Source organism: Puntigrus tetrazona, chromosome 13 (genome assembly GCF_018831695.1).
Source record: "Puntigrus tetrazona isolate hp1 chromosome 13, ASM1883169v1, whole genome shotgun sequence".
Lineage (NCBI taxonomy): Eukaryota > Metazoa > Chordata > Actinopteri > Cypriniformes > Cyprinidae > Puntigrus > Puntigrus tetrazona.
This window is the reverse complement of record NC_056711.1, coordinates 19,080,654-19,101,087: the sequence shown is the minus strand read 5'-3', so window position 1 is coordinate 19,101,087 and position 20,434 is coordinate 19,080,654. Positions and strand designations below refer to the sequence as shown.

The 20,434-nt window shown below is 39.0% G+C and overlaps 1 protein-coding gene across 1 annotated transcript in view; it reads right to left on the bottom strand.

Moving 5' to 3' along the window:
* Positions 1-2,051: 2,051 nt before the first annotated feature.
* acoxl (acyl-CoA oxidase-like) overlaps positions 2,052-20,434 on the bottom strand; it is a 38,058-nt gene continuing 19,675 nt past the window's right edge. Inside the window, 2 exon segments of the mRNA XM_043256189.1 lie at positions 2,052-2,122; positions 13,887-13,957. Coding sequence (XP_043112124.1) covers positions 13,955-13,957 — 3 coding nt within the window. The 3' untranslated portion in view covers positions 2,052-2,122; positions 13,887-13,954.

Genomic DNA, 20,434 nt, shown 5'->3' with positions numbered 1-20,434 from the left:
CAATTATCAGTCTATAAAAGCAGGCAGAAATAAGTCAATAGTTTACAAAAAGTAAGAGCATGAAGCTAAAAAAAATAAATGTATGCGAGTATCCGGCTAACAAAGTTATGAAAAAATGCTATTACAGTAACGTTAATAGAATGTTTGCTCAGAGTTATCTGCTTTAATTCTGTTTTCAAAAGATTAGCCCAAAAATGTTAGCTATACATCATTCAGAGTGTTTTTTTCTGAAAAGATTAGTTGACTGTTCATGTAATGTTTACAATTTAACATTTATATAACAAAAAAAACCACGTTAAAAACATGTGATAGCACCTCCTACCATACACAGAACATTTCTGTTAATGGCTGGGAAAGAGTTAATGGGAACATTCCCAAAATGTTCTCCCAACACAGCTCAGATCGTTTGGCCTGAGAGAGGTTTATATTGAAACTGCACGATGTGAGACATTACGGTCTTTTGACACATTTGGCCTTCCCATTTGAGCGGTCAAGATATTAGAGATGGCATTTGTGATTCTCATGTGCGTCCTTAAGTGAACAGCAGCTAATTATAAACAAGCGATTGGGTTATTTTCGCCACGTTATGCAGCCTGTCACATGATAAATTATCTTCAATAAGCCATTGAAAACATATAACAATAGTTCATATGAGTGCGCTGAAAAGGAACCGTAAGCACATGCCTTCAGTCACGTGCGGCGGCGCTGCAGACGCTCTGGGACAACAGAAGGGTTGTTTGCACAGAGACGGCGGCTGTGTTGTGTTTGTTCGAGTGGTAAACATGCAGTAAAGCACCTGCTGACTGCATACTGACAGAACGGTGTCGACCCCGCTGTCCTCTCGGCTCATGTGTGGGAGTACCCCAGTGAGGCCGCCTGCCTGTTTAATCACAGCTAATTGTGAACAACTGGCTACTTTATGTGTGTGTGTGTGTGTGTGTGTGTGTGTGTGTGTGTTTCAGGTGGACAATGCTAATGTTCACATTCTGCCACTCTCTGTCAACGCCAGTTAATGTGCGAGAGGGTTAATGAGGAGGTCTAATCCCAAACAGCCTCAGATGGGCAGCAGAAAGACTTTGTGCATCTTTAGCTGCCTATAGTCTGATTGACAGGATGCTGATACCCTTCTGATGCAGCTGCAGGTCAAATTCAGCCCATTTTCTCTCCAAAAGTGAGAAAAATTAAAGCACGATCACTTATTAAGATGCTATAGGCATTGACCCACTAGTAATTGCATTACTTTTAATTGCTCGCCTCATGCTTTGGCTAAAGGCATGCACACACATTAACTTTTTAACATTAAAGCTGTATTAATGTTAGGACAAAATGTTCTTAAAGTAATAGTTATGGAATGCTCTAATAACTTCATAATGTTAAAAGATGTTCTTTGAACAACAATCTCAAATCGTCTATATGATGTTATTTATTTACATTTTAATAACCTTTAAATAATGTTCTAATTATAACAAGAAAGCGTTCCTAGAATAAGTTCTAATCGGGACATTTCAAAAGTATTCAAAACATTTCAAAATAATGTTTCCAAAATGACCTAAAATGTGTTATTTTAGGGCATGCATTTATAAAAGCAGAGGTGATTTTTATATGTATTTAGACATTCATTGATTTTTTGAGACACTAGCCTTACACGCTACCGTTACGGGAAGTCAGTGATCTGAGTTATAATTTTAAAAATAGAAATATTTTGTTACAAAAACCCATCAATCTGCTTTAAAAGATGTGCTGGAGTGTAAAGATTAGAGCTTCAAAATCATGGCCACTATCCACCAGCATTACCAAGCTTAGAAGGGGCAGGATACTTTTATAAAAACTACATTTTAAAAAGAAAGTTATACACACTTAAGATGGCTTGGAGGTGAGTAAATTATGGGGTAATTTTCATTTTTGGGTGAACTGTTCCTTTAAGTCAACTGTTCAGGGGCTGAGAAATCATAAAGGTGCTTGACCGTGCTTTAGTTTTTGATGTCTTGGGAATGAGAGCGGTTGTCAGATGAGTGAATACCTGGCTGCGGATCTGTCGGCTGGTGTTGGGAGTCAGGTAGTTGTGCTCCAGATACCAGGCTCTCTCCTGATACACCAGACTAGTGCCGTGAAGTAGGCAGAACTGGAAGAGAAACAGAAAAATATGCAACAGAAAAGACATTAGTAACACAATTTGACACAAAGACTTGATTTGCACATCTTGCATCTGATTTAATATTTACAGGCTGCAGTAGCCACACTGCAATGAACATTAAATGGTCACAAATGATAAAATGCATTACGTTCACAGTGCATACATTGCAGCATGCTGTGTGGTGAATTAAGGGTGGGAAATCAATAAAAAAATTTTTATTTATTTTGAGGCACTGGGAATTGAGAATCAATTCAGTCAAAGATTCTGCCCTTTTCCGTTCTATAGAGCCAATTAATTATTAATAAATGCCTCTTGGTTGCTAACAGTGATGTGAAGTCCAGTTCATTTCTCTAAATCAGTTCTTTTAATAGTTGGTTTAAATTAATCAATTAAAAAAAAAAAAAAAAAAAAAAAAATATATATATATATATATATATATATATATATATATATATATATATATATATATATATATATATATATATTTATATAATTATATTTATATAATTATATTTATATATATATATTTATTCAATTAAGTTAATGAGGTTTGTTTAACTCTGTGATCCTGATAAATACTGGTGGTATTTATAATGGTATTTGGTTTACAATGGTTTAGATTCAGAATTTGTTCTGTTGGCTTTAAGTGCTGCTCTGGACTAAATGACAAAATAACAGACACTAATAATAATCAAAGGAATACTTTAAAATGAGATAAGCCTTCATATGTTGTAACATCGGGAACATATTCATCCAATCTATACTAATTAAAAGATCAGAGAAGTCAATTCTTGGAACCAACTTCCAGAATGAAGAATTAGAGTTAAGTCCAAACATTTCTGAATCAGAACAATGGTGAAATGCAATGAAAAACTATTTAATAACATGATCTTTTGAAATATAGGCTTACATAAGCAAATGAATGAAGTGCACTATCAAGCGCTGTCTGAAAAGGCAGTTGGGTCTGTTCCAAATGCAAAAACAGACACATAAACAGCACGTTCATTTTAGCAAATCTGATTCCAGTGGTTTACAGTCATGGTTTGAGGTTTGGGTTCAAATGGGTGTAAATGCGACACCCCTCCGTGTGTATATTAGATTTCATGAGAATCGAGTTGTAAAAGTTTGTATCCCCCACCAGCAATCATTTTATTATTTATGACCATTGTCAAAAGAGATATTCATTGGAGTAAACCAGAAATGCAGTCAGCTTTATTTAAATGCTGCTGATGCAAAACGTTTAAATTGGGCCTTAAGGGGCCAGTCACACCAAAATTATAACTGTAAGGTATATTATCATCCACACCAAAGCACAATCATGTTTTGTTTATTATAAGTGATTGCTGCCATTTCAGCGGCTATAATTGTTTGAGCTATTTAAATTCATTTAAATAGTAGACTCTGATTGGCTGTTGAGGTCAACAATATTGTATATTAAAGCTGCTGAAGTTCAGAATTAGAAAGATTATTAAAATATTTATAGTTATTGTTACTTCTTGATTTTAACATTAAAACATACATTTTCTTTAAATCTATAAAACAATATTCATTGTAAAAGTGCTACAGTCATGGTCAAAATTGTTGGCACCCCTATTTTTTTTTATATCTCACAGAAAATTAACATGTTTTGCTATACACATTTTTGCCTTTTGTGTGTATTGGAACAAAACAAAAAGCTAATTTGACAATGTCACAAAACTCCAAAAATGGGCTGGACAAAATTATTGGCACCTTTAACTTAATATTTGGTTGCAAACCCTTTGGAAAAAATAACAGATAATCAGTCGCTTCCTATATCCATCAATAAGCTTCTTACATCTCTCACCCAGAATTTTGGAGCACTCTGAAGACCCAACATCTCGGGGCAAAACCCAGCTTTCTTACACTACATTGAAATCCAAAGTCCTTTGGTAATCCTAACATTTCATGATGCCTTGCACACAGTCAAGGCACCCAGTACCAGAAGCAGCAAATCAACCCCAAAACATAGCTGAACCTCCACTATATTTGACTGTAGGTACTGTGTTCTTTTCTTTGTAGGCTTCATTCCGTTTTCGGTAAACGGTAGAATGAAGTGCTTTACCAAAAAGCTCTATCTTGGTCTCATCCGTATACAAGATGTTTTCCCAGAAGGATTTTGGCTTACTCAAGTACATTTTGGCAAACTGTAGTCTTGCTTTTTTATGTCTCTGCATTAGCAGTGGGGTCCTCCTGGGTCTCCTGCCATAGCGTTTCATTTCATTTAAATGACAATGGATAGTTTGCGCTGACACTGATGCATCCTGAGCCTGCAGGACAATTTAAATTTCTTTGAAACTTGTTTGGGGCTGCTTATCCACCATCCGGACTTTCCTGCGTTACAACCTTTCATCAATTTTTTTCTTCCGTCCACACTCAGGGAGATTAGGTACAGTGCCATGGGTTGCAAACTTCTTGATAATGTTGAGCACTGTGGACAAAAGCAAATCTAGATCTCTGGAGATGGTAACCTTGATATTGTTGCTATTTTTCCACAATTTTGGTTCTTAAGTCCTTAGTCTATGGACTTTGTGTTGTTGTTTTCATGTCCCATGTGTTTATTTTCTCATTGTGTTCAGCTATGTCTTGTTAATATAGTAATTTACTTTGTGTGTTTAGTTCCTGTTTGTTTCAGTTCAGTTTATCCGATCTCGTCTTTATTACATGTAGTTTATCTGCCTGCCTATCTGCCTGTAGGAGTGTTATTTTCTCGTATGTGAATGATTAAAACTGTTAAAGTATTATATTCTCGTCTAACGCTTCTCTCTACAACCACACCGTGACAGAAGATCAGATCGTAAACAGTTTATTAAGCGGTGTGTTTTATTTTTATTTGTTTTATTTTGCCTTAATGTTTTTCCTGGTTATTGACCCGAATTTACTCATCCTCCTGCTGGAGCAGGGGGAACGCTCTCTCGAAGGCCACACGGAGGAGTTCATTGCCCTCACAAACAACTCACGTTACTTGGACAGCTTCCTGTGCTTGATCCACTTTCGCGGACTCAACACCTCCACACGAGCGAAGCTGTCCGGGTATGGTCCTTAAGAGAGCGCCGCCACTTACATCGAGTGAGTGCCCACTCCAGAACCAGAGCCCAGCACACAATCCCACCGCGTCGCGGAGCCACAGCCTGAGCCCAGCAATGATGCAGTTGCGGAGCCTGCCACAACCACAGTGCCATTGACTGAGAGAGCCAGAGCCGTGGAGCACCACCAGACCTGAGCCGACTGCGTCAGACCAGGTGCATGAGCTGACTACAGAGCACGATGGAGAAAGCCGAGTGCAATGAGAGTGCGGACTGGAGCGCCATCCACTTCATCACAGCTGAGGATTGGCTGATTATACATCTGGGAGCTGGATGACTTGAATCTGGAGTTAGACCTGGCACCTCCCCTGCATCCTGAATGTCCAGCGTCCAGCCGTCCTGAATGCCTGCTGGTCCCGTCCAGCCGTCCCTGCCTCAAGGGAGCCCCCCAGAGACTGTTCCCCAAGGGCGCCCCCCAAAGACTGTTCTGCCTCCAGCACCTTCTCCAGTGACAGCGCAGACAGCGCCTCCTCCAGTGACCATGCACAAAGTCTACCCCGCCTCCCACCCTATCCAGCTGCCGTCTATGTTTCCCAGCAGCCCCTGCGCTCACTCTCAGCTCATCATCCGGTGCTGGGGCTCGCCACGGGTCTGCCTGTCACCATCGATGCCATGGGTGGAGGATCCCTCACCTCATCATTGAACCTCCGATTCCTCCGTCAGTTCCCCCTTGGCTCCTAGCTCCCTCCTCTCCACAATGGCCCATCAGTCCACCAGCTCCGCAAGGCTCCATTGTCCCTCCGACTTCGCCTTGGTCTGTCGTCGAGCATCCGTCGCCTCGGGATTCCTCTCCTCCAACTGCACATCATCCCTCCATCCCTCCAGCTCTGTCAGGTTCCTCCATCCTCTGTTGCTCCGGCTCCACCGCATCCATCTCTTTCTCTGTCTCTGCATCGGTGGCCGGATAATGTCACGTCTTTGGACTGTTGTTTTCACATATCATGTGTATCGGCGTGACATCATGCACAATGGGGTCAAGATATCTTTCGCGCAGGACCTCTCAGCTGAGACACTGCGGATCCGACGGGGATTTAATTCAGTTGCGAAGCTGTTTGTTGATATCAACGTGCAACAAACCATGCAAGCTGAGAGTGCTACATAACGGCAAGATTCATCTTTTTTCAACGCCGCACAAAGCAGAAAAGTTCTACAAAAGCATCTCACAGCCAACGTAGAATCACCAGTTAAGTGAACTACGCAAACAAGTAGAAATATGTGATCAGCTGTAGAATACAGCGGATGATCGAGAGGTACAGTAGGAGCGGGTACAAGTCATTTTTGTTTTTATTAGTTGGCTGGATACAATTGAGTTGTCTTTGTTATGTACGTTTTGTAGATTATGGGGTAATTGGGAAGTGTTCTTGATAAGGTCAAGCTACATGGTTTTTTATGTTAAAGGAAATTGAATATAAGTTGAATTGCACGTTTAAGTTGCACTGGTAAAAGGAATAAACTGTTGTTGGGATCTTGAGCTGAGCTATACTGAGAAAACTGGTCAAACTGAAACAAGTATTGAATAGGCTAAAATATCTCAAATCTAAAATAGTGTTTATACAGGAATCACATTTGATGGCATCATATGCATTGCTTGAGTAAAAGATGGCCAGGCCAAATATTTCATGCAAACTTCAGTTCTCATGCAAGGGGAGTAGTTATCCTTATCCATAGATCACTGTCATTTCAAGTTACTAAAACCATTCAAGACCCTTCTGGAAGATATATAATTGTTCAGGGGAGTATTTTGACACAAAAGCTAAATCTTATAAATATTTATAGTCCCAATGAAGACCGCCCATCATTTTTTAAGAAATTATTTTTCATTGTTTCTGATTTGGAGGGATTTAATATAACTGGAGGTGATTCTAACTGTACCCTCGACCAAATATTGGACAGATCCACTCAAATAGAAACAACTCAGTATACAAACTAGGAAAATATTAATTGATTATATGAAAGATCTAAGTTTAATTGACGTTTGGAGAATGCTGAACCCAAATAAAAGAGAATATTCTTCAAGCATTGTCCTAGATGGAGGCTACAAACTTATTTGTTACAGGACCCAGCATTTATTATATTTGTGGAGAGCTGTATTGATAAATAATTTGAACTAAATACAGATGAAACTACAGCAAGTATTAGATGGGAAGCGTTTAAGGCTTACATAAGGGGAGAAATTGTCAGCTATACAAGTGCTAAAGCTAAACACCACAATCAAGAACTACAAATATTAGAAGATCATATTAAAAAATTTGAATTGAAATTAGTATTGACAATAACCCATGAAAGGCTACAAAACTTATCCGTCATGAGAGCTAACTATGATAAATTAACAACTGATAAAGTGGCTAAAAGCCTGTTGTGGACAAAGCAAACATACTATGACCAGGGGGAAAAAGCAGGTAAGCTGTTAGCATGGAGGATAAAGAAGACGCAATCTGAAAGAACAATTAATAGTATAAAGCTGAAGTCTGGCAATCTAACTACAGATCCAATAGAGATAAGTAACCATTTTAGAGATTTCTATCAAACACTACAAATCAGAATATAATGGTAATAGAAACGTGCAAAAATTGTTCCTTGACCAGCTGCAATTTAAAACTACTTCGGAAGATGAGAAAATAGCATTAGACAGCCCATTAACAATAGAAGATCTTGAAGCTATAGGAGATATAAATAGTGGTAAAGCGCCTGGACCGGATGGGCTTCCCATCCCTTTTATAAGACATTTAAGAGACAACTTATAAGACCATTGCTTGATATGTATGAGGAATCTTTTTATGACAGAAACCCTCACAGTTTCATTAAGATTAGCCATCATAACTTTAATATTAAAACCAAATAGGTCTCCAACTGAGTGTTCATCTTACAGACCAATTAGTTTAATGGGATGTGATACAAAAATACTGTGCAAAGCGCTCTCTAGAAGACTAGATAAATATCTTCCCCAATTAACGGTTGACGATCAACAAGGATATATACAAAAAAGACAAGGATATCATAATGTCAGAAGAGTCTTGAATATACTATAGGAGAGGTACAGTGAAAAAGACACAGCGATGCTATCTGTAGATGCCCATCAAGCATTTGACAGGATAGAATGGGACTATCTTTTCAATCTGCTCCCAAGGTTTGGATTAGGTGAAGCATTTCTCAAGTGGATTCGGCTTCTATACACAAACCCAGCAGTTGAAATTTTAACTAATAACATCACCTCAAAACCTTTTAATCTACAACGATCTACCCGTCAAGGGTGCCCTTTGTCCCCGCTGTTGTTTGTGTTGGCAGTCGAACCCTTAGCCATGGCGGTAAGAGCCCATACAGGAGCATCAGGTATTATAATTGGAGGGAGGGACCATCGTATTTCTTTATTTACAGATCATATAATATTTTTTCTGACAAATCTGAAAAGAGGTATTCCTAATATGATGAGATTACTTGAAAACTTCGGAGACTTTTCTGGATATAAAATTAATAATTCTAAGTCTATATTAATGTTTCTCAATAAGGAAGAAAGACATAAACCTACAACAAACACCCCGTTCATGACAACTACAGATGGTTTTAGTTATTTAGGTGTTAAAATTACTCCCAATTTTAGTAAAATAATCCCAATAAATTATGATCCCCTCATGGACAGAACTAGTGAGATATTGCAGAAATGGTCAAATATACCAATATCTATGATTGGACGAATTAACATAATAAAAATGTCTATTCTACCCAAATTTTTATACTATTTTCAAACACATCCATTGCCATTACCAAATGCGTTTTATGATAAACTTAAACTACTTGCCCAATTTATTTGGAATGACAGAAAAGCTAGACTTCGTCTTAAACTTTTACATTTATCTTATGAAAGGGGAGGGCTTCATCTTCCTAATTTCAGATGGTACTACATGGCTGCCCAGCTGACTTCAGCGTTAAATTATTTTCATACAACACCACATCCAGCTTGGGTGGACATTGAACAATCGTACACCCCAGAATTGCCATTAAAGATGTATTTATACTCTTCAGATGTGAAGTTATTGAAGGGGAACACAAGAAATCCTTTTCTTAAAAATACAGTTTCAATTTGGCATGCTACACATAAACATATTGGGGACATGCCAAAACTGTCCCAATTTACTCCCATTTGGGGTAATACAATTCAGAGAATTATGGATTTATATGAAGACTGAGTTTTACTTTCTTTTGATCATTTATGCCGGAAATATTCAATTCCCAAAAAACATTTTTTTAAATAAAAAATGAATATCATGTAAATGTAGACTTTACTTGGTATTGTACTGATTTGGGCATTGTAAATACTGTCTGTGACTAATTTTTTCATTTTCCATTTTATAATTTTATATTTATGTCTTTTATTATTATTATTTTTTTCCTTTTAATTTATTTATTTATTCATTTTAAATTATTATTTAATTTTTATCATTATTATGTATTTTTATTTATTTTATTATTTTTTATTTAGCTATTTATTTTTTTATTTTGTTTTCCTTAATTAACACCTAAATTACTAATGTAAACTGTAAATTGAACTGGTAATTATGGAAAGGTGGATGCTTGTATACCTGTTCAGTTGTTTTTGGGGTTATAAGAAAAGTCAATAAAAAAATGTGCAAAAAAAAAAAAAAAAAAAGTTGCATTTATTCGGACAAAAAAAAAAAAAAAAAAAAAAAAAAGACCAAAAATGATGGGAAGAGACCAATTGAATGACATAAAACCATACCATCAATACAAATACCATCCAAATATCATCTGATTCATTAGCATAAAATGAAAGGGTCATTGGTTTTATTCCCAAGGAAAGCTTGAACTGAAAATATTATATTTTCAGCACAAGAATTTACTGTAAATCTGTTGTCAACAAGATATTGTTTATTTAATCAAAGGCTGTAATTCAATAGTCTGGATGAGTCAACGCTTTTAGCCAAAAATCTGAGCTTTTCTGCAGATTTTGACTGATTTAACAGATAATGGATGCTCCGGTGTTTATTTGTTGTGTATGAATGTATGAATGTGTATGATAGTAAATGTTTGATGCCTAGTGTTTCAAAACTTTTTTCCAGCCTTCAAAGATTCAGCTTCATTAATTTGACAAACTTTGGCAGATCAAACATTCGTTATTGCTCCGTGGAAACTCATGCACTCCATTTGTTTCCCAGTGGACTGGTAAAAAACGTGCACCCTGAGACTCCTGCAAACTGTTCAAAAGCAAACAATCACGATTTCTTCCCGCCATCTTCGCGTGCAATATGCACCAGAACGGTGCGTCGCTGAGAGCATTCAGAATCGGCACAGTGCAAGGCCAAAGAATGCAAGTGGAAAATACTTGCTGACCCTTGTGTGTTGTTTATTTTCCATATCTGAAGGACCCTACACGAGCTGTAGGCCCCTTCACGTGCATCAGCTTTAGCGAGTACAGGATGTCATACAGAAGATGAAGGGGATGGAAAAACAGTAGTGGTACGAGCTAATATCTGTTCTCCTCAGAGGTGAGGTAGCAACCAAACCACCTAGATACATCAAAGAGCTGGACAGGAAAAAACAGAGCATGCAAAGCAATCGGTTGTAAAGCATGGACACTAAGAGGAATAATATAACCTTTGACCTGTAGCAAAGCGTGCACTGTATCCTCTTTTTTTTTTTAATTAACACCGGATCAAAGCAATATAAACGTATAGAGGAACATGATCTCTCTGGATCTCATTCTTTGTGTTACGCTGTCTTCCTCATATGCAAAGCAGAGGCTCCATGGCTTATCGCAGAGCCATTTAGTTTCTTATCAGGCCTTGCTAAACCAGGGTTCGCCTGAAATGGCGATTGTTGGCGTGTCAGCTTTGGGAACTGAAACCATGAGCATTACGCGCTGACTGAATACTAATTACTAAAAGCTTAAAGACCCTTAGAAAAACCTCAAAGAGTAGTTTCCTTTCCTGTTTTCAAATGGGAAGCTGGGAACAATAGCCAGTACGATTTAGTTATGTCACTGCCATGATTTGTTACTTACTAACCAAAAACAGTTGATATCAGAGCGATATTTTTTCCTAGAATGTAACACTTTGCTTAAAGGTTAGCTTAGTATGCATGGAGTTTTTCTATCTATCTATCTATCTATCTATCTATAAAATACTCAGTATGCACACATTATGTAAACATGAACTTTTATTTTAGATGTGATTAATCACTGTTAATCATTTGACAACTCTGTTATATATATATATATATATGTGTGTGTGTTCACTGATGGCTCAAAGTAGATCTGCCTTTAAGTTATCGTTTAAAATAACTTCCCTTTGGAGAAAATGGATGGGGTTGTAACCTGTCTTTTGCACTCTGTTCATTGAAAACAATTTGTGTATATCGCACAATATTTCTTTAGCACGTTGGTTTTCCATTCCAAGCATACCCATCCCAACACACTTCTAGTATCTGCACTTATTGCTCCGACGCAACGGCAGGACAGATGCTATCGAGAAACATTTAGAAATGTCAAACAGGTCCCATGACTGTGCAAATCGCGAGTGAGCTCCTCGCCGCTAATAACAGCAACAGAAGCTTGAAGAAAGGTGGAAGTGAGGTTTTCCTGTTCCTCACTAGAGGACCTTGTCTCTCGATCACAGGACTGGTGTGACAGCACACCTCATGACCTGCCAGGAACCGGCTCATTATCAGCCATTTATTCATGCTAGGTGCTCTCCAGAGGGCCTGACAGCTGCTGTCAGCAGGTCTGAGATCAGTGCGGTTCTGCTCCGCTGCTCGGCAGCTAATCTGACACTCATATGACTGCAGCACACATCCTGATACTGCTGCATCACATTACCGCCAATGAAAGGTACTGTGTAAATCCACCCGTACGTCACAATGAATGACCGCTGAAATCAGTTTTACATAAAACTGAGCCGAAAAGAGCTACATTTCTGTCACCATCTAGTCATCCTTAAGTCACTGCAACCCGGTATGAGTTTCTTTCCTTTCTGCAGCTCATACATAGATTCAGGCTGAACGTTCACTCTGATATTTTTATACAAATACTAAAGAAATTCAGTCTCCTAAAAGGACAAAGAAGCACCATAAAAGTAGTTCATTTTATTTTCATTCCTGATTTGAACAAACGTCGCTGCCATAATGTAAAATATTTTCTGTATATTAAGTAATAAGACACTGGGCCTTTTCCCCTGTTTGTTGTGCAACTGATCAAACTTTGCATGAAACCGCTAACTGTCTCTAAGTTTTCTTTAGAATTTTCTTCACTTGCACTTTGCTTTTTTAAAATTCTGAACGGTTGCGCTGCATTTCTATAGATGCTTTCTATGGTAGGTGGTTGTTAAGGCGTTGCTTTGTGGTTAACAGGTTAAGGTGTTCAAGGTGGTAAGGGGATTGTAACTTGTTTTGTAGGTGATTGAGGGTAGTTGCTAGGATATTCTGTATAGATGAATTGGTTTCTTGGGTGTTTTAGGCGGTTGCTAGGTTGTTGCTATGCAGTTGTTAAGGTGTTCAAATAGGGCTGCCTCTGACTAAAGATGTTTCATTAATTTAGTAATTACATGATAATTATATGATAATAAATGAGTAATTACATGATAATGCATAAATTTTTTTATGTGTAATACGTGCTATTAGTCCTGTTACTTATTTGTACTTTCGTTACCACACATACTATTTAGTTGGTTGTTACATACGTGTAGTTACTCAAACATTACAGCTGTAGATAGCCTACTATGTGCCAATGTGTACTTACACTGTGGTTACATACTACTTGCAAATCTATTACTATGTAAGTACAGAGGTATTAGGGCCACTTTATATAAAGCGAGACCAGCCGTTAAAGCAGACAGGTTTTTCTTCCTGTGATTAACCAACTGATAGTCTAATAAGTCTTTACTGAAACACAGGTGATTCTTTCAATGCATGCTTTTTCTGAACGAATTTAACATCAATTTAACAACGGTGTAAAGAGCTTCAGGCATTATAACGGTCAGTGAAAATGTTCTTTGCTGTCAATGGCCGTTACAAATACAAACTTGCAATGCGTTTTATTAAATTCACGTTATTTTCTGAAACGACACTCGTTTGTGGTACTAAAAAAGTTGCATAGTCAAAGGATTTGGCCATCGCCCATCAATTAACATGGTCTATAAAGCTGCAAAATGCATGCACTCACACACGCATGCGAATCGAGATATTTCATGATATAGTTTGGCGTTCTAGGTGGTTTGCAGAGTCTAGGTGGTTTGAAAAGTATTCTGTTCGCTAGCTCAAGTCAAAAGAGTCTACCCAAAAGACCCCAAAAAACCCAGAACCCCAAAATGATTGTGGTTAAAACTTTTGCATGGAAAGCACCACTCTTTTTTTTTTTTTAAATCTAAAAATGTAGCTTGCTTTATCACGCTGGCCCTTTACACCCATTTAGCCCCCTTTCTCAGTTTTGCAGCCTGCTTTTTCCAAACACGTGGTGAAGAGTGGAATCCTCTGAAATCTCCCTGCGATGCTGACGAGCTCAGATTATTGTTTTTTGAGTGGGCACGAGGCTGTTGTTGTTGTTTCTGAGAACTTTCCATTGGAACCGACTGATGAGTCAAAAGACAAAAAGAGAGTCGTGCAGCGGCAGACAGAGCAGAGAGACAGCACTTCACACGTACCTTGGTGAGCAAGGCACGGTCCTCTTTGATATGGCACTCTCGTACGGCGAGAGCAAACTGCTCCAAGGTCACTGAAGAAACATAACAAGAGCAATTAACAGCATTAGAGTGAAATTAGAAGGAGGCGCGCATTAAAGATGTTTCTCAAGTTATCTGCACCAAAAACAGTCAAATATTGTTTTTGTTTTGATTTATTTTCACCTTCTCCCTGACCCCTTATTACAAAATGGGCCACTTTGTCTTGAAACAAGAAGCAGTGCTTTGAAGTACCAGAGTCTGCTGCACCCGCGGGCAGATGTTTTGTATCTAGGCAATGTTTATGTCAGCTTGAAAGAGCAAAGACCAAAAACAATACGAAACTGTATTTATCATTCAAATAATCATATTTTGGTTTCAGCTATTTGCATTCTAGAGTGAGAAAACTACTGGAAAATGTAATCGATATATATTTGAGCTGAAAGGCTAACAAAAACATGTTCTAAGATTGTTTCTCTAATGTTCCCATTTAAGCGACGAAAGCTGCCTTTAGGTTTTTAAAATGGTTAAAAGTTTCAACATTTCATATTGATTATAATCATTTGGCGAACACTCTGGGAATATCACTTTCCAATGTTGCATTCTGAAACAAAAAAAGTAATGTCCAACTGAAGTTTCATGATAAAATATAGATTATTTTTTGTGCTAACATTTAGCAAATATTATTAAAAACCAGATTACTTTTAAAAAAACGTTCTATCGATGTTACCAGAAGAAAACGTTGACAGTTTTTTGTACCATGAACCTGGTTCAGTCCTAAAGGAGGATTTATTAAGAGCAAATTCTCCTTCATCAGTCAATAACTGCACTTTTTGCATTTGTATGATTTCTGTACTTTACAGTACATTTTCAAAGGATGCAGGAGAATTTAGTTTCACATCATTTTTCAGCCTTTTAAAATGGCTTTGCTTGCTATAAAAAAAAAAAAAAAAAAAATCACATATTACGCAGATTTTCTACCATGCTTTGAATGGACAAAAGTGCTTGAATTTACAGACTTGGTCTTTTTTGGATCTCTTTACAGTGCCTGTGACGCTGACTAATTTATGAGGCGCTGAACAATGTAATAAATATTCTGTGATCTGTGACCACTACTATGTGTTACAATCGTTCGTGTCAGTATTAATATCATAAATGAAAGCCCAAACTAGTGCAAGGTGTGAATAAAAGCCCCTCATCTCAATGTTATCAGCAGCATCTTAGAGAAAATTAGCGCATTGGGTGTGTGTGTGTGTGTGTGTGTGTGTGTATAAGTGTGTGGGAGGAGGGTGAGAGAATGGAAATTTGCTATAAGGGGAGGAAAATATATCTTGACACACAAACCCCTGCACACACACACACACACACACACACAGAGCATGTGGAAATACTCTAGAACATCAGACGCTGAGAACGCACAGCACCTTTCTTTTGCTAACTGAGTGTAAGAGTGAATCAGAAAGTCAAAGGGAAGTTGAATAGTGTCTTTAATGATCAAAGACGTGTGGTGAGTTTAAAGTCTACGCCGGCACATGAATCACCTAGACCTCACACAAATGCACATGCACTATTAATACACTGCGCTTGTTCAGTTTAGGACACATTCAAGAGCCAAAAAATTAGCATTTAGGTGTCCATCGCAGCAACATCCTCACCGTCTTTTAACTTATTTCCCTTAACTAATATAATATTTCAAACCCCCTAAATTTTACACAGCTTTCGAAACATTAAGACTGCAGCTAACAAGATCGTGGCTTTGTTTGATACGTTATAAATTGATCGTGTTCTTTTAAATATAACGATAATAATTTATTCTACTTTATTTCAATAATTGATTTTAGATTCATTGATTAATAGTTCATTCGTTTCGAAACGCATTGTAGTTATTTAATAGATTAAAAATCAGCAACTTAAATGTTACTTTTAGTATTTAGGATATTTGAAACCGAAAATTCAGACAGATATTAAATACAAATAACCGCTTTGTCATCATGAGTGTAATTACACGTTTAGTTTGAGGTTTTATTTGTCTGCTGCTGGTAAGATCATCTGGCAATTCCTTAGAACTAACTTCCCATTTCTAAGCAATTTTTGCAATGACTTGCTAGTCTTTTTGTGAAATGCTGTAACAAAGGTTTGTTATTTTAAGAGGTTTCTTTTTGGCTTCAGTGACTAAATACTTTTTTTGGGTTGTTGTGCATAAAGCATCCTACTGATTTTCTGTAGCCCTTTATTATAATGTATTAAGGCTTTTGTGAGGGTGATGTATGTTAAAAGAGCATCTGCAGACATGCATGCAACACGTGGATTATAAATAATGTAGACAAACTTTCCTTTTCTCTCACCTCTGTGAATGTGTGCCACAGCCAAAGCGGTCACGTGATGTAAACAAGCATTCCAGGCCATGAAAAAATCATCTTTGTTTTTCTCTACCTGTTCGAAGAAATAAGTTGCCTTACAATTTACAGTCTCAGGAAAATACAGATGGATACAGAAGCGATTTCAGGCTAGAAGAGACGGACACCAGCGCGTAAGTCTATTATACCTATTGCTGTGTGTTGTTCAAATTATTTCTTGCTGTTTGGAGAGAATATTTGCGTTTCCCTACTTATTTGTAGTGTGTAGTTTAGTTGTGCTGTACTTTAAGTGGTTGTAAATTGTTTGCCTCCGGGCTATTAAGAGCACTTAAGTGTGAAGGCGTTAGTTTCGTTTTTCCTGAGCGACCTCCTGATTGGCTACTGCCTGGGCAAATTAGAACTAGCTTTTCGCTGTTTCCACTGCATACACTTTGTATTTATTTGTTGAGTGTGCGCTGGCGCGAAAGCGTCAGCGGAAGCGTCCAGTGCTCGCGTTCAGACTCCTCGTGTGAAGACTACGAGAGTAAAGACATACGACTTTTACTGCGCGACTTTAACTGAGCAACGCACTTAAGTACATTTTCCTTCATTCTCTTACACATCTTCACTTCCTCTTTCTACCTCTATCATGTGTCTCCAACTCATTCCGGTTGTCTCTCGTCCTCGCCCTAACAACACACGCAGACGACAATGCACTCCTACTAACCTACGCTCTGTCCCTACATCCTCTACTACACCCCTATCTTTCTCTGTTGGTCTGTGGAATTGCCAGTCAGCGGTCAACAAAGCTGACTTCATTTCTGCTTTTCTTTACATTCTTCACTCCACATTCTGGGATTGACGGAGACCTGGATTCGTCCAGAAGACTCAGCAACCCCAGCAGCTCTAGCCAACAATCACTCTTTCTCACACACACCTCGTCAGGTTGGCGGGGTGGTGGCACTGGTCTGCTCATCCCAAACAATTGGAAATATTCAACCAACTCACTTGTATGTCATTACATCTCTTTTGAATTTCATGCTATCACAGTTACTACTCCGACAAAATTCCACATAGTGGTAATCTACCGCCCCTGGACATATTCTAGACACCTTCCTAGAGGAGCTGGATGGATTATTGTCATCTTTTACAGACAGAAGGCACTCCACTCCTACTCTTCGGGGACTTCAACATTCATCTTGACAAACCTTACGCTACGCACTTCCATTCCCTTCTAGCTTCATTTGACCTCAAACGCCTCATCACGACAAGCACCCACAAATCTGGCAACCAGCTTGATTTAATTTACACACGCAGTTGTACTGCAGACACCATTTCAGTACAACCGCCTTCACGTCTCTGACCATTTCCTTCTTACATTTCAACTGCATTTTCCTATCTCTGTGCAACCAACCCCTATACCGGTTACTTTCCGGCGTAACCTTCGTTCCCTTTCTCCCTCCCATCTCTCCTCTGCTGTGTCCTCCTCCTTCCCTCACCTACCCATTTCTCTTCTTTGGATGTGAATACAGCTACAGATACCTTGTTCAGTGCTCTAACCTCCTGTCTAGAGCGACATCTGCCCTCTCTCCTCCAGGCCAGCACGGACTGCCACCTCTAGCCCCTGGTTGTCTGATGTTCTCCGTGAGCATCGGGTCAAACTCAGGGCAGCGGAGAGAAAGTGGCGCAAATCTAAAGATCTGACAGACCTGAGCAGGTATCAGACTTTGCTTTCTTCCTTCTCTGCGAAATCCGCACTGCCAAATCATCATATTTCCAAAACAAGATCAACAACACTTCAGACACACGTAAGCTCTTCAGATCATTTAACTCCCTGCTCTATCCCCCTCCACCACCTCCCACCACCTCAATATCACCTGACGATTTTGCCACATTTTTTACAAACAAAACAAAAGCGATCAGCAGCCAGTTCTCAGCCCCCCCAACGCACAACCCTCAACCAACCGCATCGACTACCGATTCCTCCACTTTCTCCTTCTGCTCCCTCACTGAGACAGAAGTATCCAAACTTCTCCTCTCCAGCCATCCAACAACATGTCCGCTAGACCCCATACCCTCTCATCTCCTGCAAGCAATCTCCCCCACTGTCTTGCCGGCACTCACGCACATCATCAACACATCTCTCCTCACAGGTACCTTCCCCACAGCATTTAAGCAGGCTCGGGTAACCCCACTGCTCAAAAAGCCCACTTTAAACACTTCTCTTATTGATAACTACAGGCCAGTCTCTCTTCTTCCATTCATAGCGAAAACACTTGAAAGAGTGGTTTTCAACCAGGTATCACTGTTTCTTTCGAAAAACAACAAACTGGACCATAACCAATCAGGTTTCAGGTGCGGCCATTCAACTGAGACTGCGCTGCTCTCAGTCACGGAAGCCCTGCGGACTGCAAGAGCTCAATCCAAATCATCAGTTCTCATTCTGCTGGATCTATCCGCTGCTTTTGACACTGTGAATCATCAGATCCTGCTGTCTACCCTCTCATCACTGGGCATCTCTGGGATCCCACTTCGTTGGTTCGAATCCTATCTCACTGGTAGGTTTTTAGGGTGGCCTGGGGAGGAGATGTATCCACAGCACATCAACTGGTCACTGGGGTTCCTCAGGATCGGTTCTTGGTCCCCTCCTCTTCTCCATTTACACTACATCACTAGGCCCCATCATACAGGCTCACGGCTTCTCCTACCACTGCTACGCCGATGACACACAGCTCTACCTCTCTTTTCATCCAGGCGATCCAACGGTAGCTACTCGGATCTCGGGTTGCCTGGCGGACATCTCGACATGGATGCAAGAGTACCATCTACAGCTCAACCTGACAAAGACTGAGCTGCTTGTATTCCCTGCCACTCCAACTACACAGCATGACTTCACCATCCAGCTAGGTTCTTCGTCAATTACCCCATCATCCTCAGTCAGAAATCTTGGTGTAATCCTCGATGACCAACTTACCTTCAAAGATCACATTGCAAAGACTGCTCGATCCTGCAGGTTTGCACTACACAACATCAGAAAGATCAGGCCCTTTCTAACAGAGAAAGCTGCACAGCTACTTGTCCAGGCCCTTGTCATTTCTAGACTGGACTACTGCAATGCTCTTCTGGCTGGACTTCCATCGAACACAATAAAACCTCTACAAATGATTCAGAATGCAGCGGCACGGCTGGTATTCAATGAGCCCAAGAGAACCCATGTTACACCTCTCTTTATCTCCTTACATTGGCTACCGATTGCAGCTCGCATCAAGTTCAAGGCACTGATGCTTGCATATAGAACAACCACAGACTCGGCACCGGTCTACTTCCACTCACTATTACAAATCTACACACCCTCTAGAAGTCTGAGATCTGCTAGCGAGCGACGCCTCATGGTACCATCTCAAAGAGGCTCGAAATCACTCTCCAGAAACTCTCGTTCTCTGTTCCTGGCTGGTGGAACGATCTTCCCGTACATATCCGGAATGCTGGATCTCTGTCAATCTTTAAGAAACTGCTGAAAACTCACATCTTTCAGCAATACCTGACCTCATCATAAAAAAAAAAAAAAAAAAAAAAAAAAAAAAAAAAAAATACTCTCACTCTCACTGTCTCTGTCTCTCTTCTTATCCCCCTTGTTTATTCCTTCCCTTCTGGCATGTACTAATTTGAACACTCCTGTGACTGGGTGTTATAAGCACTTACACTGTCTGTTTGTCTCTCTAAAAAAATGAATCGCTGTTGTACTCTCAATTGTAAGTCGCTTTGGATAAAAGCGTCTGCAAAATGACTAAATGTAAATGTAAATGGATCATGTTACATTTTTGTCCAATGAAATGCTCTCTAGAATGACACAACCTGTCATTCTAGATATATATATATATATATATATATATATATATATATATATATATATGCAAAAAACATAGGAAAAAACATTTATTTTTTCTGTGTATAACAGAGAGATTTCTACACCTTTGAAAATCATAACAAGTCTAACTTTAGAAACTAAAGCTCTCAGGTTAACTATGAAACTGTTAATCAACAGGTTAATGGGATACCTCAAATTTCACAGAAAGATTATAGATATAAGTCATTTCTAATGAATCAGCCTGAAATTGCCGTCTCTTCTGACAAAGATGTCATTCACTTGTTTAGCAATTTCCTGAGAAACTTTAGTCAGCTTTTTTTGTTTATGCA